This window comes from Pyxicephalus adspersus, chromosome 12 (genome assembly GCF_032062135.1).
Source record: "Pyxicephalus adspersus chromosome 12, UCB_Pads_2.0, whole genome shotgun sequence".
In the NCBI taxonomy this organism is placed as follows: Eukaryota; Metazoa; Chordata; class Amphibia; order Anura; family Pyxicephalidae; genus Pyxicephalus; species Pyxicephalus adspersus.
In genome coordinates this window covers 45,273,350-45,294,509 of record NC_092869.1, presented here as the reverse complement: position 1 = coordinate 45,294,509, position 21,160 = coordinate 45,273,350, and the positions used below count along the sequence as shown (strand labels likewise).

The following is a 21,160-nucleotide window of genomic DNA, read 5'->3' as shown; positions in this document are numbered from 1 at the left end:
AGTGATGTCACCAGCCTGTAGTGATTGGATAGGCCACATTCTCAGTGATGTCACTGGTCTCTAGTGAATGGATAGGCCACATTCTCAGTGATGTCACTGGTCTCTAGTGAATGGATAGGCTACATTCTCAGTGATGTCACTGGTCTCTAGTGATTGGACAGGCTGCATTCTTAGTGATGTCATCAGTCGCTAATGAACTGATTGGTTGCATTCCCGGTGTATGTTCCCCAGAACACAGTAGTTTATACATTAGATGGTGATTTTAGGCCTTGACCATGTTCCTGCTTTTTATCCTGCTGAGGTCTTTGTGGAATTGTTAAATCTCCTTTTTGGAGTCTCTCAGCAGCTGTTTGACATTCCTCAAAACAAACCACAGAGGAGACTTTTTTTTTCCTGAATGAACGAGTTAGAATTTCCCCACCAATCTGAGATAAATGCACCGGCTCTGTGCTGTTTGTTGTCCTCCATGTTATATATATAAAATATGTTTTTCTATATTTTATATTTATAATATCATTCTCCTGATCCTTCTTCTGTGACCTGGGAGATGTTACCATCGCCATGACCGATCTTTGCCGGATGATCTTATACCGTATAGGTGAACGAGTGCCAGCGTGTGATGTAACTCCTGGCATCCGTAGGAAATCCTTTCGGGTTTGCTGGAAAATCTCAGATCTGCCAACAATGTGCTGTGTGTTACGGCAGAGCCCGGTGATCCTAAAATTGATTATTAGTATTTTGTGTATTTAGAGCCGTTTCCTTTTTTTTGCTTTTATATATAAATATTATTGTTTGTGTACAAATACTTTAAAAGTTTTTTTTCCTTTTATTGCTTTATCTTTATTTATTTTGGGAAATAAATACTTTGAATTATGCTGCAGAACTCCAATTGACAAATTTTTAGCAATTTAATTATTTACTTAATATTATAAATTTGTTTCATCCCATCTATGATCCTTTTGTAATTTGTGAGCTTTTGGGGGTTGACCCCCTTTCCGCTCTCTGATACACAAAGGTTTTGAAAATTGTTTAAAAACAAAAAACATTCTGGAACATCAGGTTTGGGTGGATCTGAAAACAATACCAGCTTTTCTAAAAAACAGAGGCGGTTGTTGTTGCACTTGCAGCGGGAGGGGGTAGTTTGGCAGCGCGGGGGTTAACCATGCCATGGAACAGTCGGTGCTCCATTTTTAGAGCTGGGCCGCTCCTTAGTCTGCATTGGGAGATGGGACAGGGAAGGGGGGGGTTGTGTAAAAGAACAGATCGCCCCCCCCCTCGGAGAGTTCCTGGTCTCCATAGAGATGCATACCAGCATTGTAAGATAATACAGAGCGTGTGTGATCGGCGTAAACACGGAACCGCGCACCAATCACAGCCTTCCGCTGCTGCAAAAATGCCTGGGGGGGGCGGCCGGGCTGCGCAGGCTTTTTTTTTTTTTTTTTTTTGTATTGCAATGACATTAACATGTTAAAGCTTCTGTCAGATTTTAATGATTGGGTTTATATGATCGCCAAGGCTTGCGGCTGACCTTGGATGCACACGTGTGTGCTGAGCGTCATACATGAAGCTTAGAATTGGAAAACCCAACTTTATAAAAAGTTTACAACGGCCGTATGGAATAAATGTCCATTGGCCATTACTGATCATTATTGCATCATAGCAGGCCGTTTCCACTCCCCGTCTGCAAAGGACACAACCAGACAGAATTATGTGATTGAATTCTCCTTGGGGCGGACTGTTGATCACAGTCAGATGTCGGTGATTACTTACCAGTCTTTTTTAAGGGTCTGATAGATGTCTAAGACGGCGTGCAGCTGCGTTACAAAGAAAATGCAGCGTTTGTAAAGAGAAGGTTGCTTTGCCTGCAGCTCATACACTTTAATAGGAAATGCTGCGTTTAAAGAAATGCATTACAAAGCTGGGCAGACCTCTGTCCTTCCATTTGTAAGTCAGTGGGATCAACGGCTTCCCAAACGTAGCAAACCGGACTGTACTCACCTGAACCCCAGCGTTGCAGCCTTGCAGGCTCTGAGGTCTTTGCCCATCTTTTTCCAGGTTCAGGATCTGAATTGAGCTGCATATGATCAGTGCCTGGTGTGGGTAGTATTGTCTTTGCTTTATTAAAAAGTTCTGCTATAATGTTTGTCCCCCATATTCTTCACTGATTGGGGTTCCATGCTAAGGTACCTGTCACTGCCGTCATCTCACCTGTGTAAGGGTTTCAAGAAAATCTTTCACCTAGGGATTCCCTCCTCAGCTGTTCTGATCATTGAATTTTAAATTCTGCCGCATTTTGGTCCGCAAGAGAGCTGCATCATTGCAAGTAATAAATGTTTATTTAGGGCTCAAAACTTTTATTAAAATATAAAAGTGTTGAGCCCACAAACTATCAAGGACGCTTATAAATATATATAAAACATAGAATATAACGAACAGATAACTCCAAAGGAGGCAGATACAAGACCAGGACTCTGCAAAAGGACAACAAGCAGCAGTGACCGGTCTGCATTACAGGAAGCTCCTGCACAAAATGTCAATAAATGAATGCACAGATCTGATAGAAATACAAAAAAATAATTTGGCTCCTGTATATATAAAATATATTATTGCATTATTGTACAATGACATCTTCCTTACATTCTCTTCCTCCTGCTCCATTATTTTACTAAGCAGCACAGTGTTGCATAAAATAGGTTTATGACTTTTAGAATGTAAGCAAGGAGCCCACTGATGGACACCATACACCCCAATGTGGGAGTTACCACACTCAGATTCTCTCCCCCCAGCAGTGGCACTGTACAGCTCTGTTTTTTAGGTGTTTTAGACTTAAAGTCTGACTACCCAGTGTCTCTCTTTGCATTGTAGTGGTCGTTTTATCGGTGGCATTCAGAATAGTGAACGTATTTCATTGGAATAGACGACAGATCTGCACACGTGTTGACATTGGTAGGAAGGTGCGGGTTAAGCAGCTCTGTCACGTAGGCCGCAGTGGCCCCGGGGTCAGGGTAGATGAGTATATTTATCTCTCTCTATCATACGCACTTGTTTGCCTATCTAGTTACACACATTTCTCCTCCCTCAACGTGTCCCTGTTTGTGTTTTCAATAATGACTTTGTGCTGAGTACATTTCCAGCCTGAGAGTAACAGAGCGAGCATTGTGCATGGAGAGTGCAGATCCTGCGACTCCTGCGCTCTGCGTCCCCAAGCTCCACCAGTTATTTGCAGGCTTTCTTCAGATCATTATATATAGTGAGCTGAGTGTGGGCGTACGGCCATTCGCAATGTAACTTTTATTAAAATCCTCATTTTTACCTTTTTCATCCCTTGGCACGTTGATTTCTTGCTGCTTTTTCGTAGATAATTCTTTTCTACCCCAGCAATGGCTGCATTGCATTTTGCAGGCTGAATGACAACAGTGGTCCATGCCTGTATATTATGTTCCAAAAAATAAATGCGGTGTGTCTACTGCTGCATATTTGTTTTCATAATAGGTGCGGCACACCTAGCATGCATGTGCACCACATCGATCGTCTACTGGTCGCATGGACCACACACTTCGGGGTGCAAGATTATAATTTAAAGCTGATTCAGTGTACTTAGATGTATCAAATGAAATTCAAAGAAACCTTTAAAATTTGCTCTTTTTTTCCAGTAAAGATGCCCACATACACATGGCACCTGCCTTACCCATGCACCATTCTTCACTAATCCTCACTATAAGTGAATGGCTCCGCTCTCCCCTTGTGACACCTTGTTAGCTTTCACCTTGAAAGCGATATCTTCCCAGGACACGGATTGCCTGAAGCGCTTCTGGGGCTGGCAGGCAGTATTGTTGACCGTCGCTTAGCAACACAATAACTGTAATATTTTCTGCAACAGGCGGGCGCTGCCTTCCTGCTTTCACAATAGAGCTCAGTGTAATGTATTCATTGCTCAGATCCTGGCCTTACCTAACTTGGGTTTGTGCAGCGCTGGTTGTTAACTGACACCCTGAGCACCATGTATACTTATATCCAGCACTGTGTGCACCCTGCTCGACTAACTGGCATTGTGTGCACCCTGCTCGACTTAACTGGCACTGTGTGCACCCTGCTCTACTAACTGGCACTGTGTGCACCCTGCTCGACTGTAACTGGCACTGTGTGCACCCTGCTGGACCTACAACTGGCACTGTGTGTACTCTGCTCACTTGTAACTGGCACTATATGTACCCTGCTTGTAAATAATTGGCACTCTGGACAGCATCTTTGCTTTAAAAATGGCACCATGTACTCTGTGCTCTGCAGCCCGATGTCCTATGCCAGGCACTATGTGCACCCTGCTTACTTTTCACTGACACTGTTTGTATCCTGTTTGCCTATAACTGGCACTGTGTGCACCTTGCATGGTTATTACTGAAACTTTGTGTACCCTGCTCATTTACAACTGGCACCAGAGGTACCTGTACTTGCTTATAACTGGTACTCTGACCTTCTGGCTTATAACTGGCACCATGTTTAAGTGGCATTGTCGGTGCCCATTGATTTTTAAACTTGTTTGATGTTTGCTCTTCTTGCATATAACAAGCACATTGCGTGGGGTCAGTTTGCTTAAAACTGTCACTCTGCCCAAGTTTTGCTTATAGCTCACCATGGCCACCTTGTTCACTGACAATTGCCAATTTTGCTAAGCTATGGGCCCATAACAAGCAGTGCGGCCCCATGCGTAATGATAATTTATGAGCAATGTCTACTTGTCACAAATCCCAGCGCCTCTGACACCTCTTTGTGACACAACCACCCCGCCGTGTCTCCATCAAGTTTTATGGCCTCTGGTTGGGCAACCCGAGGTCTCCAATAAATCCCATCTAATAAATCGCCCTCCCGCCAGCCTCCGACCTCCATTATGTGTCCCCTGTACACGGCCACAACTTTGTCAGAGCCGCATTTGTCTCCCATAACGAGATGGCCTTTTTAATCACGTCATTTAGTTAAATGGCTTCATTAGAGCGGCACTTTGCAAACCACGTTTCCCGGCGAGGCCTCCATAAAAGACAGAGTCTCGGAAATGCGGTGTCAGTGCGGAGGTCATGCACACAAGAAATCCAGAATTTAACCTGCCGAATATAACCATCGGGGACGTAAAAGTTCATGGAGGTCGGCAGAAAACCAGCATTTCTCCCCTCTACATCCTCAGCTAGAGAAAGTTTTACATGGAAAATAGTGATGGCGGAGCGTCGTATCCAAGGCCTTGGCCATTGATATGGAGTGGCCCCACCAACTATGGTCAATAATTTTACCACCAACATCATGACTATTATTCGTTGGAGTTGGCCTCCCTCCCTTCCACTCATCTGAGAAGTAATTCCACAAGGTTTTGGGGGCACTATGGGGATTTCCCCCATTTCTCAGACCAGGTACTGCTGTTGGGCGATGAGGTAGAACAAACCAGGTACTGATGAGAACGAACACCCAGCTCAAAATCGCTGTTCCCATCCATCCCAGGCATATTTAATGAGTCCTTGAAGTGGACTTGGTGATCTATTTCAACGTTTTGCTCTTTCCCCACCAATCACCTCTCCCGTATTTGCGTACCTATCTCACCGATGCTTAGTTGCTCGATTTTGAACTTTAGTAAAACCGTAAGAGGGCCGCAGTTGTCATAGAAAGTGTTTTTGTTTTTGGAGACGTTTGCTTCTGAATCCTTGGGAGTTTGACCTTTCAAGCCGTGGCCCTTTTATAGGGGCCCCACAGAGCCCAGCACAGCTTTGTGTATGTGCAAGGATTTGTAGGAGGGGGGAAACGTGTCCTTTTGAGATTCTCTTTGTTGGCTGTGAGGGCGGCATGAATGAGCGGCGGGATGTGAAGGGTTGTGCCGCTGAATGACTTGCCAGCCCAACATCGCCTCTTAATTCTCCTGAAGTGTGACGGGGAGGTGCCGGGCGCCGGGTGCCCATTGTGGCTCCTCATTTACAGCAGGGTCGGGGTCAAAACACTCGTAAAAACACAAGAGAAGCGCTTTACAACATCTCATCACAATGAAAGCCGAGTGAGCCCCAGCACGCCGCACTGACAGTAAACTTCAAGGTTTACAAATAAAATCTAATCGACGTAAAGAGGACCTGTCATTAAAACCAGTCTGCATCAATAGATTCCTGATATATACAGCAACAAGATCATTGTGCAGGAAGTATAAGTATAATTAAGAATAATTTGATGGTTTGTTGCCTTGTTGTCTTGTACATTTCCTTTCACTAATCTTCTGTTTTTGTTTTTCCTGCAGCACATCGGTCCCCCCTCTCTGGCCTGGAAGTGGCTTCTTTAAGAAGAACGGGGCACTGCTCCAGGGTAAGTCTCCATGGGTGCCCCCACTTGTCCCGTCACTTCTATCCTCTGGGTCCTGAGCGGAACCATTGCCTCCTCTAATGACGGACCTCTACATCCTTTCCTTGAGATTTGTTTGTCCTCCACTCTGAATGTCTGTACTTTGTCCAGAGTGAATGTTGGGGGTTTGGATGAAAGGTACCAATTTGTAGAAGGCTTTGCTTTGTCTCTATTAGTTTTCTTGCAATCGATAAGTTTAAATGGCGCCATCTAAAGATGGGTAAAAAAATTGCAAAGTATTCCTCCAGGGAGGTGCTCCAGTGAGGTCCTCCAATCACATTCATTTTTAGTGAATTGCTCTATTTTGGAGATTGTTGTGAATTATCAGCCGGTTTTGCTGGATTTCTGTGTGTTCCCATGCAAGGTCTGAGAGGGGTTGTTGTATAAATGCGGCTTATTGATTGAGAGGGAACCCCGGGTGAGTTGTGCGTTCATTACAATCATCGTGCTTCTATTAGAGCTGAACTCCAGCAGATTTGGGACGCAAGTAATGCAGCTCTGTTGTAATTGATGCTGCAATGTATTGGTACATTGATTTGTTGTGGTATCAGCCTCTTGCATTCCATATACAGCAGAGCTAAGACTGGGAGAGAGAGTGTGACTTACCGCAGAAGTCATGAAAGTGATCCCAGTCATTCACAGGGTGGCTGTGGTTGTCCTTGCAGGGGGGTTGGCCAATATTATTATTATTAAACAGTATTTATTTAGCGCCAACATTTTACGCAGCGCTGTACATTAAATAGGGGTTGCAAATGACAGTCATACAGACAGTGACACAGGAGGAGGAGAGGACCCTGCCCCGAAGAGCTTACACTCTAAGAGCACATTTACCTCCGCAAGGCCTTATGACAAGTACTTACCTAACCCTATCATGCTCTTCATTCAGGGGTACGTGATTGCTTCCAGGGTTAGCTGGGGTCAGGTTGGCACATAGGATATACACAGGCATGCAATAAATAATATTATAATGACTAACGACTGCATGATGCATGAATGAGCTCGGTACATAACGGCACCATTCTGCTTTATGGAGAGGGGAGGAAGAGAACGATGGAGCGGCTCCCTGGCCTGCGGCGCTCTCGTCTATTGTTTGTGGATTTGCCAGGACGGTCGTTCAGACGATGGGCGATGAGTGCTGTACACACGCCAGATTCTCTCCCGATGAGCCGATTATCGGTCGAGAACAATTGCACGTGCGTACCTAGCTTTACTGTTAGGGTCACCCTGGAACTGCAACCGTAATGTGAATCTTACATAGTGAATCTAAACCAGGGGATGCAGAAGAAGTTTTTCTGTATGCAGGGTGATCGCTCACTTTAGGTGAATGTTGGAGTGAATGTCTGGGTAAGTTCTGGGTGATCCCGTCATCTCTGTTGGTGACACAATTCTACATCTTGTAATGTGGCGGAGAGGAGGAGGTGATGAAATTGTCTGTTGGCACAGCTATGGGAAATGAAATCATTGCTGGAAGAAGAAGCAGATTGTCAGTATGCTACTTTGTATCAATTGGGGATTGGTCATGTGACCATGTCATTACTGCTCAGGCCTATAAAGAGGACCTGTCACCAACACTATCATTATCTGCTTCCCTGGGAGCCACCCCACATCCCCTCGCTACCTGATTTCGGGATATTCAGACCCCCCCAGGACCCCCTCCCTGCACATTGCCACCTCATATAATCAACATTCCAACATTTATTCATTTCCTTTTCTAAAATGTTTTATTCTGTTCACTGACCCAAATCCGTATTATTTTTCATTGTTTTATTTCCAATCACTTTTCTGAGTTTACTAAACATTTTTGTCTCCTGCGCCCCTGTACGTTATCCCCAGCGTCGGTTTGGAACTCCGGAACAATAAAAGAAGATAAAAGGTTTCTCGCTGCCTCTTTGTCCTCAAACTTGGAAAAAGTTTCCGTACGGAGAGTCCCGCACCCAACCTCCTAACCAAACAGACTCAAGTTTATTGGCGTAGTTCGGTTGCCGCGGTGACGGTGGGGTGTGCCGGCAAATTACAGGGTGAAAACAGGCTGCTGTTTAAATGCTAGGTGTGTGTACAAGTCATTATCTGCAACCCGATGCCGCGCCACCGCCATTGTCAGCCCCATTAACCCTTCCCTGACCCCAGCACTGAAAATGCAAATACACCAGACAATCCTCCTCCTCCCCCACCTTCACAATCTGCATTTCTTGTGTTTTTTATTGGTCGGAGAGTTTGATGCAGTATCACAGCGCTACGAATATTCTGTATTGCGACGGTTATTTCAAGGGGATCGGTTACCCCACCCAGAAGTGTAAGACGAAAACAATCTGCTTCAATCTGAGTTCTTTTATTTGTTATCAAATTGTAGACAATGCAACTGTTTTTTTGTTTTGTTTTTGAGTTGCGTTGTCACCTTGGACCAGGAAGTGTCAGCGGCAGGATCACCAGGTGAGAATATAAAAATCCTGAAAAAGAAAAGTCAGCCGTCATATTTAGGGCCGGGTAGGCTGCAATGTTGCATTTTTGATTTTGGGTTTAGGCGCAGCTAAAGCACCAACCCAAACAAGATTTTTTTGTTTATTGCGGTTATTTTATTCCCACTTCCTGTTCTGGTGACTACGACTGCTGATGGAGGTGAAGTTAAAAGCATGCTTCATAAACACCCCGCCGGTTGCAGGAAAAAGTTTGTTTGTTCTTTCTGAGCTGTAGCGGAATCAAAAAAAAAAAAGGCCGTCGCAGCCTAATAAGAGGCTAATTAAACCAGCTGCCGCCGCGTTCCCTGCGCTGGCAGAGTTGGGAAGTCCCCAGGATTCCTGGCCCCTGCTTCCCATTGATTCGGGGTCAGGATATTGCAGCAGCCGCTTGTGGTGGAGCAATCGTCTGTTTGTTTAAAGAAGAGAAGAAAAAAAGGGTCAGAGCGGCCCGTGCCGTGCCAGGGAATTGCAAACTCTATTTTGTGCGTCCGGAAAGATTTGAAACGCAGCCAGGTTTCCCCGCCAGCCATCACTCAGAATAAACGTCCCCGCTTGTGTTTTTCATTTACTTATTTAGAAGTAATGATCTCACAGCTGTTAGGCAGACAGTATTACCCCAAATCAAACGCATTCATCATCATCCCCGCCGACAGGCGCAGGATGAGAAGAGGAGAGGAGGCCGGGGTGAGACCACTGGGACCACCGCCGAGCTCCCCGCAGATCATTGGATGCGTGGGGTCACATGGGTGCAATTGTTGGGGAGCAGCGACGGCATAGGAATGGCAGAATTAATCTGGTTGCTATGGGCAATGCTGCAGCATGCAGGAGGTGATGCGTCACATAAACTCCGGAATTCTGCTTCTGGCTGAGGACATCGCAACTGCCAAAAATTCAGAGAAGAGGGACGTATGAGCGTCTCTTCCATCCTATGAGCTGCTGTGTGCTGAGGGGGTGAAGAATTCCAACATTCCCGGATGTCGGCTCCTCATGCCGGGACATGCTGCAGGACAGACACCCCCCTTCCCAGATCTCCATGTTGTCTCTTGTATGCCCACTCCATGTGTCCGGACACTGCACCATTTCTGTGCCATCTCTTCCTCATTTCACCATCAAGCTGCAGATCTTCATACTCCATGCAGATCGCTGTTTATTTTCACTTTTACGCATGCAGTGATGCATTATATGGACACACCCATTTAAAGCTTTATAATTCCGGGAAAGCAGCCAAATCCCTAAAATATCCGACACGTAAATGAGTTATATTACCAGCCAAAGGATTTGTATTTCTGACTATCCAGTCCCAAGGTTTACACAGCTCAGACCTGGTATTATCACTTGCTGCAATTCAGTAACACTTATAGGTCTTGTCCCTCCCCCAGCCTGTGATTGGGTAATGTAGGTGGTAAAATGACAACCTTGGGAAGAGGCACCCCGTCTGTTCTTGTGCTGACAGAGGGGCATATTTACAGTATAAAGCAGCATTCACCAAATATTCACTGGTGAATCAGTTACTGTCATTAAAACACATACCAGACATCCACCTGCAGTGAATGTCAGATTTACTGCTTTATAAATATGCCTCCTTATTGTCGGTTGTGTCAGTGCAATGGAAAGAGGAGCTGTCAGCAGCAGAATAATATCCTGACTTGTCACAACATACAACGCTGTCATTGAGCTCCAGTCAGTGACTTTGCCTAGGCTAGGATGATGTCATCTGTCTGCTGCAGGCAGGAGAAAGCATTTCTCCTCTCCCTTAGTGATCCTCTCCACAGTCTCCTCTCCCTTAGTGATCAGATTGTAACCAGTCCCACGGTGTGAGGCCAGGAACAACACTGACACTGGGAATGGGTCCTTGCGGGAACCGTTTGGCTGTTCATGTGATTCACAGCCCACCAATAAACAGAATTACAGAGATCAGTCACATGATCATATGATTTTTGAATTGGCCCTTTGTGCTAACATTTAGTTGTAGGGTAGATGAGAGGATTCCCCTCCCCAGTGTCCCCAATTCTGGAAAGCTTTTACTGACCTCCTCCAGTAGACCCGACTCTCTCTCCTCTCTTTATCCAATAAAATCTCCCGCTCTGACCTTGAGAATAAATCTATTTATAGGCCGATGATGGCCGTCTGCATTTATTTGCTTCTATTGCTTCTGACAGCTACTAGAGATGATCCGAGGAATTCCACCGCCTGACGCAATATTGATTCATCTGCGTGCTAACCGGGTGAATGCCGAGACAGAGAGCGTTCTCCGCAGAGGTCTGGGCCGGAGATCTGCCAGTGCCACCCCAATGAGTGCCACGGAGACCCGCTAATTTCAGGGGGGGGGGGTCACTATTAAATTTTTATATTTAGTATGACAAGCGAGGAAAATGAAGTTCATGGTATAAAATACGGGATATGGAAGGGTCCAGGGGAATGTTTCTGGGTAGAGAAGGGAAGGTTCCGAACTGCTGTCTAGTTTTTGCTAATATCTGGGGCTTCTTTCCCTGTCACAATTACCTGTCCTGGGATCCAATGCTGGGTCTTATTCACAGCACAGGATTCACCCAACTTTACATCAAGTAAATCAGACTCCTCTCCTGATCACAGCTTTGGAGCGAGATGCTCCCTTTACCTACCAGTATCCCAGAGCCTATTGTGCCCCCTGTGCCAACTTCCTGTCTAGGTGTCATCAGCGACTCCAAATGTGCACCCACCCAGTCCATGTGTCATGGGTGACTCCAGGGTAGCGCTGCATCCTGGGTGGGTAAGGGGCACTTCTGTACCTGGGCCCTGATCAGACTTTTCTAATTCTGCAGCTTTTAGACATAAGGGAGGAGGGCTCAGGAAGTTAAACCCATTTTACACCCAGTGTCTCATCCAGTAGCTCCAATATACCTGGTGACTCCCATGTGCACCCCCAGTCCATGTGCCATCAGTGCCTACAGTCATGTGACTGTTGTGCACCTTCATATATTGTTCATTGTATTCTGAATTATCCTTTCTCCAGTCCATGCAAACTTCTGTATGTGAATTTGACCTCACTTCCTGTCTTCCTGACAACTATTTTACTGGACAGGAAGTGAGACTGAATCTTCTAGAAGAAGGCTCTCTGCAGACAGCCAGCATTAGGGAGCAGACATACACATGGGAGGAAAGAATGGAAAGAAACAATGACATAAAGACTAATTGAAATATATGACAGAATAATAAAAACTGTGAAGGAAAATAACTGAAGTCTTTCCCCAATACAATGCCCCAACCACAAGAGATTCATGTTTCTTCTGTGGAACTTAACAATGACTTTGATCCCAAGTCCTACCCATGCTGAGTTAAAGGATTGGGTAATCCTAATTGGTTTATTTAGATTTTATACCCAATATTTATTGATGGCCAACAATTTTCCTGAGAAAGCGAAATGCGTGAAACGCGTCGAAGTGCAAGTGGGACTAATTTGATTAGAAATTTGATTGAATTTAAGTTTCATGCACTCATCCAATAGTTTAACACAATGTTCTATATTTTATTGGCCAATGATGGTTATATTAATGATATGAGGTGTAAAGAAATTGGTGTATTAGGCGGTGCCTGAAAAGTCCAGTAAAGTTTTTCTAAATAAATATCTTCCAGAAAAACACAGCAATAAAAATGAACCTTCCCCGCCACACTAAAGAAAACATTTTGATTCTCCATTGTTTTTTAATCTGGAGAGCGTTTGATATTGTACATAAATACAAAATATTTTTATGTTTAGGTATTTGTGGTGTTTTCTTGTTTTAGCACAAGCTTTCTATATTCAGATGTCATGTGACCTGGTTAGTTGGGTCTCCTCCTGATTTCGGGGTGACCTTTAGTTTGGTGTCACCCCCTTGCCATGTGACCATCTATCTCGGATAGGACAATACATTTGGGTCAGGGTAGCCCCTGGTGATGTCTCTCCCCGGTGACATTTCTGCACACATTGGCCCCGGCGCTCTCCTAATGCGCTTTCCATTAGCGGCGGAGGGGCAGACAATGCGCTGGGTTTTTTTTTTATCTTGACAATGAGCGGCTTTTTATCCTCGGCCTCTCTGTACACAATGGGTCTCTGTGCGGCTTTCAGATGCCCCCTCGTACAAATGCTCGGTGTCACATGCGATCAGTGTCGGGCGGCTTGCGATGAGTGGAAACGCCGGGCCCTCGCTCTTGTTAAATGATTGTCGCAGGGCTGGCTGAGCAGATTGTAAGAGCGCCCGGTCCCTCGGCAGCCTTCACCTCGCCGCCTTCTACCTATTGTGTGTGTGATCAGTGACCCGGCGCACTTAATGCAACAAAGCTGAAAACACTTTGCTTCCTTTCACCGCCGCTCCAGATGACTCCGGAGCTTCAAACATTGCGATCGATAAATCCCCGCCAGTACGCCGTGTATGTGCGCAGGATTCACTCTGATTCTACAACCCCCTAATGGCCTGAAACCCCAAAAAGCACAGCATCAAGTCAATAGGTTTCACTGAGATGAAGGTGAATGAGTTCAGCGCAGGGTGAATAATTCTATCGGTGTTTAAAGCTGAACTCCGGGAAATACAGAATTAATCCAAAAGTCCCCCTAATCCCCCCATCCCTATCCCCCTAACCCCCCCATCAGCATCTTCTAGCACTGCAAATGGTTATTTTTATTTTGGGGTCTTGTCCCCCCAAATCTACTTCTCTTCATCGGTCGCAAGCACCCTGGCGGATGATGTGGTGACAAATGACGGGGCGACAGATGATGGGGTGACGGAAGAAATGTTCTGACTTTTCTGTTTGGGAAAATCCAGGCCGTGGCCTTCCACCATCATCACATTTATGTCATTGCTGGGGATTGATGCATCACCCCGTCCCACCAGCAGAGGGTGCTGTACATCCAGGTGAGCTGTAACCACAAAGATGTGGTACCATCTATAGATGTGGCACTGTGCCTGATGTATGAGGATGTGGTGGTGGGCGAGGGGCACCATGTGAGCCGTTGGGAATCCATCATCCTCCTTCCTGTGTGACACAAACCATGAATGACGTGTTTCGGGGGTTGGGGCTCCCTTCCTCAGGGCTGTGATGGTCAGTTTCAGTGTTCCGGTGAGTTGGCTAGTGGTGTTGGTGGTGACCCCCTCCATTTGACCCCCCCATGTACCCAACAATTGACTTTCATAAAGTCGGAGTTCCTCTGTTTTTCTGTTATTTTTCTGGCCAAGCTCCACCCACAACATGACTTTCACTTTGGTGAATCAGGTTGGATTAGGATCTCAGGGTGGGGCCCTTTATCTGCAGAGTTGTGTTGTGGTGACGGAGGGAGAGTCGCCCGTTGTCATGGTGATGAACCCGTCCTGACACACAGCTACGCCCTGCGCAGGGCTGAGGAATCTGAAGTGCGAAGAATCCGGTAAGTTCCCATGTGGGTGACCCTGTTATATCGGATTGACCAATCAGAGCTGAGGGTCCCCCAGTGTATGGCCAGATTTATCGCTCTCTGATTGGTTGTTTTTAATAAAATCATTATTTTAATTCTGTTATCCTATTTCAGTGCCTCTGATCCCCTGCAGACAATTTGCAGCCACTTCCTTTCTAGGTGACCACAGTGAAGGCTATGTGACCGAGTGACAACACAGGGAGATAGTTAGGAGATGGGGATGGAACGGGGTCACTCCATAACAGGAAGAGCCTAAACAAGGACCCCAATGGCAGGATCGCCAGTGATTATTCAAACGAAATGTGCTAATTTATAAATCCTGATAACATTCATGTATTCACTCCTGAATTCACCTGGTCTTGGGTCACTCACCTTCCTGTGTCCCCCGGTGACCGCTGTGCAATATTTTCCATTGGTGATGAAATGTTAAAAAGTTCAAAAAGTGAACAGACTGATTATAAATGCTTTCAACCAGGATTCACGCATTTTTCCAGTTGTACAAATAGGTAAATCCTGGGTGAAAGTAAGGTGAATCACGGCGCACACCTCCCCTGTCAACAAACTTTGCACTCTGATGGTGACCAAGGTTACTCAAATTCCGAGGTGGCTGCAGATGGCGCCGGCCTTGCGGGGCCTGCTCGGCCTGTTTTCACAATGATAATTGGGGAGGAATGCAGACTCAGCCGCCGTTAGCTCGCGTGTCCTCCAGCATGCTGCAGCTATTATTTGCCCGTGTTGTCATGGCGATAAAGCAAATAAATGTGAAGAGCTACTAGCGATCAGCTTCGTCCCCAAAGAGCGCTGCCGCTTTAAGAGAATGAGAGCCTTAAAGGGGAACGCACCAAATTAGGAGACCACTGGCGTGCTACGGGGCATTGCTGGGACCTGTGGTGCCACCACCGCTGTGTGATTGCAGATGGGGGGCACATGCTGCGCATTTCATTCAGAAGAGAGAACCGAGATGCCGACACAATCGTGTAAAACCCATGGTGTTCACAAATGTCTGACGCATATCGGCCCCTGATCATGTGACTCCTTACAATGTTGTAGTCTGATCACTGGGGAGAGGAGACTGGGGAAATGCTGCATGCAGCAGACTGATGACATCATCTCAGCCTAGGCCAAGTCACTGACTGCAGTTTGTAAATAACAGGTAGAGCTTTTCTCAGTAAATGATCCTGTTGCTGTATATTGTGACCTGTTCAGGGTTAGGGTTTTATTGACTCGGTGTGATCAGGAAAGGATTTGTTGGACACAACATTCCCTGCGTTCCTTTTCCGTCCAATTTCTTTATTACACAACCAGACAAAGTACAAAGTCGGATTTTATTGTCGGTGACCTGAAATGATTCCGAAGGATCTAACATCGCCCTCTCCTGGTGCGTCAGCATCACTGCGTCCGGTGCCAAAAAATAAAACTTCATTTCCTTCCATCTAATAAACGGCCGAACACCAAATAAGCAATTGTGAATGTCGGATGTGAATGTCCGCTCAGCAGAGTTTGTATAATTGACAATCTTTTCATGGGGATTTTAGCAATTTGATGAATAGAGACCTAATACACCCGGGTGAATTAGGACAAATAAAGATTTTTGGGATTATTCACCCCTCGGTGTTCAGTAGACGCGGCTTTGGTTGTAACTCTTGGTATCTCCATCCTTCAGTGTGTCCCTGGTGTTCTTAGAAAAATGGCTGCCTTTTCGCCAGGTTGGGTGAATAAAGGGTTCGATGCCAGACTTGTTGGGTATTTGACCGGTCCCCCCTATGCCGGTTCCGGTTGTGTTGGTTGTTGTCAGGTTGGATGGTGAAGCTCAGCCCCAGGCTTGGGCCTCCGCTTAGAATTTCCCTTTATTTGGTTGCATCATTCTTGTGCTTCATTTTGCTTGATGATGAACAGGAACATGATTGTGCTGCCACCACCATGCTTCACAGTTGGTATGGTGTTCTCAGGGCAATGTCTGCTCTCTGCCGCTTATTATGTTTAGAGATGAATTCAGTTTTGGTCTCATCCAACCAGCCAATCGTTCTCCATGTTTGTATCTTCCACATGCCATGCGGTATCCATTATAAAGGTTTTATGTGTAATTTTTGTTCTTCCTGTCCTTGTTCCATAGATCAGTTTGTGGTGTTCAGGTTACCATTGACCCTCAGCTGAGGATCCCAGCGGGGTCCTTTAGAAGTTCCCGGTTCTCTATTGCTGGCTGACACTCATCATATGGTGGTCAGTCCTCTCTAGACACGGTGCAGTTTTGCAGCAAAGTCTTGTTTCTGTACTCAGATTGGTGGCGTAATCTGGACTTTCCTTGATGGTTCCCAGGGCTTCATGAAAGTGTTGGATTTAGTATCCAGCCAACTATGGAACCTTCTAGACATGGGTATCCAGACGGTGATTATGGGGCTTCCCGGAAAAAATTAGCTGGTGCGCCAAAGTTTATTCAGGGATTTTATTATGGGGGGGGTTCCGGTGTCTCATCAGATTTTGCTGCCTCCAACATCGTGCTTCCCAATCATACCCCCCCTAACAAACCTTCCTGCTTCCAATCCTTAACCAACACCTGCCAAGTGCCTAACTAACCAACCCCTCTCCCCCGGGTGATGCTTAACCCACCCTCTTTGTAACCGAACCTTAACCCCGCTGCCCAGGGTCTAACCTTAGCCAGGATCCGAACCTACCCAGAACCTAACCCCCAACCGACACCGACTTACCCCCATTCCCCATAGGTCAGATTCTTCTGCTCATTGATCATTAGTTTGGTGACCGTATGGCACCGGCTTATCTGCCATTCCCTTCCATCACACGTGCTTTGTAGATTGTACGGATGTTTGGGTTTCCTAAAAGTTCCTGTCAAACCCCAAAAAGTTTTAATTCAACAATGTTGGCTCACCCCAGGCCCCCAAATTCATATTTTGCAATGTCAGCCCCTTGGGATGGAGGGTGCAGGACCCCTGGTTTGCTGTAATCAGGTCATGTGACAACAGGTGATAATGGCTCTTCCTCCCAGGAGATGCCGCATCCGGCTGTCCCCTTTTCCCTCGATGCTGATTGGATGGGACTGGCGGCTGTAAAATCTGCGGTGCCAAATGCTGCGTTGTGTGAACGTTGCTTTGATCTCCTCTGAGGATTTCAGCATTTCATACGGAGTTCCCCAGAGACGAGAGGGGGTGGGCGGAGGATTGGGAATTAGATACCCCGACTTTTACCCGCCTGTGAATCCTATCATTGCCTGGGGATGTGACAACTTTTCCCGGCGTCTTTTCATGGCTCCTGATTGGTGATTGGCGCCTTTCATTTGCTTTTCCCGAATTGTCTGATTCTACAGGGAGCCGGTGAATAGAAGCGACGGCTTGCGGAGTGACTGCAGTCATTCACTACTGGATGAATGGGAGGTGAAAAAATAGGGGAGCCCATTCACCGGCATAGCTGAGTGCTCCCCTATGGTGACTTCATACGCTGTGGTGTGGTTGGAGTTATTTATTATGGGCAAAGGTCTGTTGTGATGCAAAAGCTTAAGGTTCACTCCACCCAAAACACTTTCTCCAGTTAGAGGTGAATGTTGGTCCCCTCAGATCTCCAATAGAGATCCACTTCTGCCCCAAACCACCAATAACTGCCCCTTGGCATGGCTGTACATTGGGAGGAATTCTCATATGCTGCACTCCAGGTTTACACTTCCTGTTACAGGGTGACAACGCTCTGCCCGTCTCCCATTTGTGCTCCAGCGTTGTCACCGTTCCCCACATTTCTGATAGAGACAGCAAATGGCCATTGAGATGTAACAAACGATTTTATTAAAGAAACAAAGGCAGTCACACAAAACTATTAGAATGTATTTCTTGTCTAGATCTTCCAGCTGCTGCAGATTGGCAGTTAAGCCTCACATTCATCTCGGTAGGTTGCAGCAACAGTCGGTGGAATGAACCTAAAATCTGTAATTTTTGTACCAACAAAACAAATTTTCATCCTGCTGTCTAGACGTTGGGCAGCTGTGTGATTCGGTGCAATGACTGGTGAGGGCGTGTGGGGTCATCTGCCTTGGCACACAATGGGGCAATGGTCAGGTGACCGCTCTTCCCTGTGGCCCCCATCGCACACTTGCCTGGCCTCTCCTAGGGGCGATAGACGCACCGCCGGGCAGATGTTCTTTTCATTAGATTTTTTTTTTTTCTCCCTGGCTGGTCCTGGATGTTTACTGTCGCCATGGCGATGCCGGTTGCCATGGCATCTGGTCTGCTTGCCTCAGCGTGTTGCGCGGGCGGCAGCGGCGGTGGGGATATAGTCGGAATAACCCATAATATTTTCCTGCGTCGCTGCAGCCGGCCATCTGTCAAGTGACAGCGGAATCCGACTCTGCCAGAGCCGAAGCAAAACGGCGGTTTGTGGAATCGGATTGGGAATCTGGCGTGGCGTTGCAGCGTCCATAGCCATTGGGATTTCGTGGTATTAGCTGGCGACCACGAGACCCACGAGGGTGCCATGACGGCTTAGAATGAAATAAAAATCATATGAAAAGTGCAGAGGCTAAATAATAAGTCAATGTGGCCCCTTCCAGGTGTTTATTACCTCTTATACAGATCACATGACTTCCCCCCCGCCATCACCTGCTTTTTACTCCAAAGGACGGAGCCATTCTTATCATTCGGGGTCACCATTTATAAATCCCAGTGTCAGTGCATGCAAATGTCTGCCACAGATCAGCCCCCGCTGCAGTCTCTCACCTTGTGACTACTGTGCCAGTGGAGACTGAGGCAATGCTGCCTGCAGCAGACTGATGACATAATCTCACCCTAGACACAGTCACTGACTGCAGCTGAACGATGACTTTTTGGTGGAGCTTTTCTGTGATCCTGTTCCTGTCTATTGTAATGTCATGGATTTGTTTAGGCAGACTTGCAATGTGACTGACAGGTCCTCTTTAGGAAGAACGTCAGCCAGATACATAGAAACACAACTTTACAAATCCCTCCACAAGACTCATACAATCCTTTGCCGTTACATTTGTCACAGGCAGGCCGGGCCCATTATGTGGGGCTCCTACTGTCATTGCGCTACTTTCCTGGGTTGGTACCCCTGCTGTGCCCGTTATGAGGGGCTCCCGCCATCACTGCCATATTTTATATTTATATTATAGATGATGTAAATTTATGCAACAAAATATATGATGAATATATTGGTGCCGGGTAAGGGGCAGATTTCTATAAACAGCTGCCCCATCCTATTTTCTATGCCCTATATCCTTCATGATGTGATCACCGATTGGCTAATAAATGCGCGGATTCTGTGTATGTACGGCCAAATCCATCAGAGACCTTACCACCCAAAGCCTATTCCATCGGGCTCTATAGCCGTTCATGTGACATCTGATTGGTTGATGTCAGCGGACAGTGGGGGTTGGTAGGCGGCACTTTTAGTCCTTTTAATGTTGGCCCCTTGCAGAATAATGGAAAGAAACTGAAGAATAAAGGCGCCGTCTCCCTGGTATAAGTCCGCAATTGTCTTTTTGTGCATCCTGTGATTTGTACTGACGCGTTTCAGAGGCTGCAGCAATCTCCCCTCATCAAGGTCGGGATAATAAAGATTCAGTGGAGTCTGGATTTTATCGGCTGCTCAGGATTGGTTGGGTTCCTCAACAACTGTTCTAAGGATCCATCCAACCAGATCTGACTTTTATTATTACAGCCCTGATGAAGGTAAATCCCTAAAACGCGTTGGAACCTCAAAGGGCAAACAAATTATCCAATGGAGTGCCACCAATATTATCGTTTTTTCAGGATTTTATTGGATATATTCACTGGAGAGAATTCACCCTTTTTATTCATTCTGGTGAGCATAACAGGAGGTGATGAGAAATCCAAATTTACAGAGGAGATTTTCCTGTCATTTCCTGTTGTGTTTAAGGGAATTTAAAGGAAATCATAATGAATATAAAATATATAACGGGCCGGGTGATGAGGATTTGTGGCTCGACTCTTCCTATAATCTCTGTGATCTCTAATGAATATTTTGTGCTCATTATGTTATGGCCCTGACCTATCAGTTCACTCAGAAGCGATGACATCATCAGCAGGCTCCCAGTGAACTGACAGGCGGTGCTCACATTTCGGCCTCTTTTGGTGACGGTTTCACTTCAACTAAATCCTTTCCCTTTAATAAAGTTTCTGATGGACTTCTTGAGATCGCTGGGGGTGAAAAAACAACCCAGCATTGTGTCGTGTCCTCGCTTCTTCCTCCTTGTCTGTCCGACGTCTGTCCAGCCATCTGCCGCCATGTTCTTATTGGCGCTCCTGCCCCGGTGGTGGGTGATTTGTGTGACCTTCCATAGTGCGTGTCATAGAGATAAGTGTACAATGCACAGATCAGTTTGATCCTCAGTAATATGTCTGTTGGTTGATTTTTCCAGATCCGGACATTGCTGCTGCCAGCGCCATGATGCTCTTGAATTCTCCCCATGATTTACACGCAGGTTGTGAGTACACAGCTATGTACACTTATTGGTAGAGACGCGCACACACACACATGGGGTGACAACACTTTCTGTATCATTAAACAAAAGAAACCCAGGATTCAGCCAAAGAGCAGAGATCTCCTTAAGGATTTAATGTAACACAAGACATTTTTCCTGGGAGCTGCCTGGAAGAGTCGGAGATTTTATTGGGATAAAAGGCTTTTATACAGAATCAGAGCTAACGCATTTTACACTGAGGATATGGCACCCCCTGGTGGGAGACACGACAAGGTGTAATGATAATGCTGAGTTTAAATCCTTTCCCACCTCTAGGGATGGTTTTAGACAAAATGGGATAATGGTGCAAATGTGACCCCAAAAGCACAACAATCCAGCTCCCTGCGCCTCAGCCATTCTGTCAGTGGGGGGCGCTGGGACACTGTCTCTGCCCCCCTATTAAGCATGCAAATATTTAATAAAACCTCCGACTTCTGC

General features: G+C 46.2%; 1 protein-coding gene across 5 annotated transcripts in view; it reads left to right on the top strand.

The window, feature by feature from the left end:
• The window catches only part of FOXN3 (forkhead box N3), a 107,357-nt gene that overhangs the window by 73,141 nt on the left and 13,056 nt on the right, over positions 1-21,160 (top strand). For 4 of the 5 annotated variants that reach the window (XM_072427456.1, XM_072427459.1, XM_072427458.1 and 1 more), the window contains exons 4-5: positions 6,263-6,327; positions 20,621-20,686. In XM_072427456.1, coding sequence (XP_072283557.1) covers positions 6,263-6,327; positions 20,621-20,686 — 131 coding nt within the window. The remainder of the gene's footprint in view (positions 1-6,262; positions 6,328-20,620; positions 20,687-21,160) is intronic. The other variant, XM_072427460.1, reaches the window with a different exon arrangement.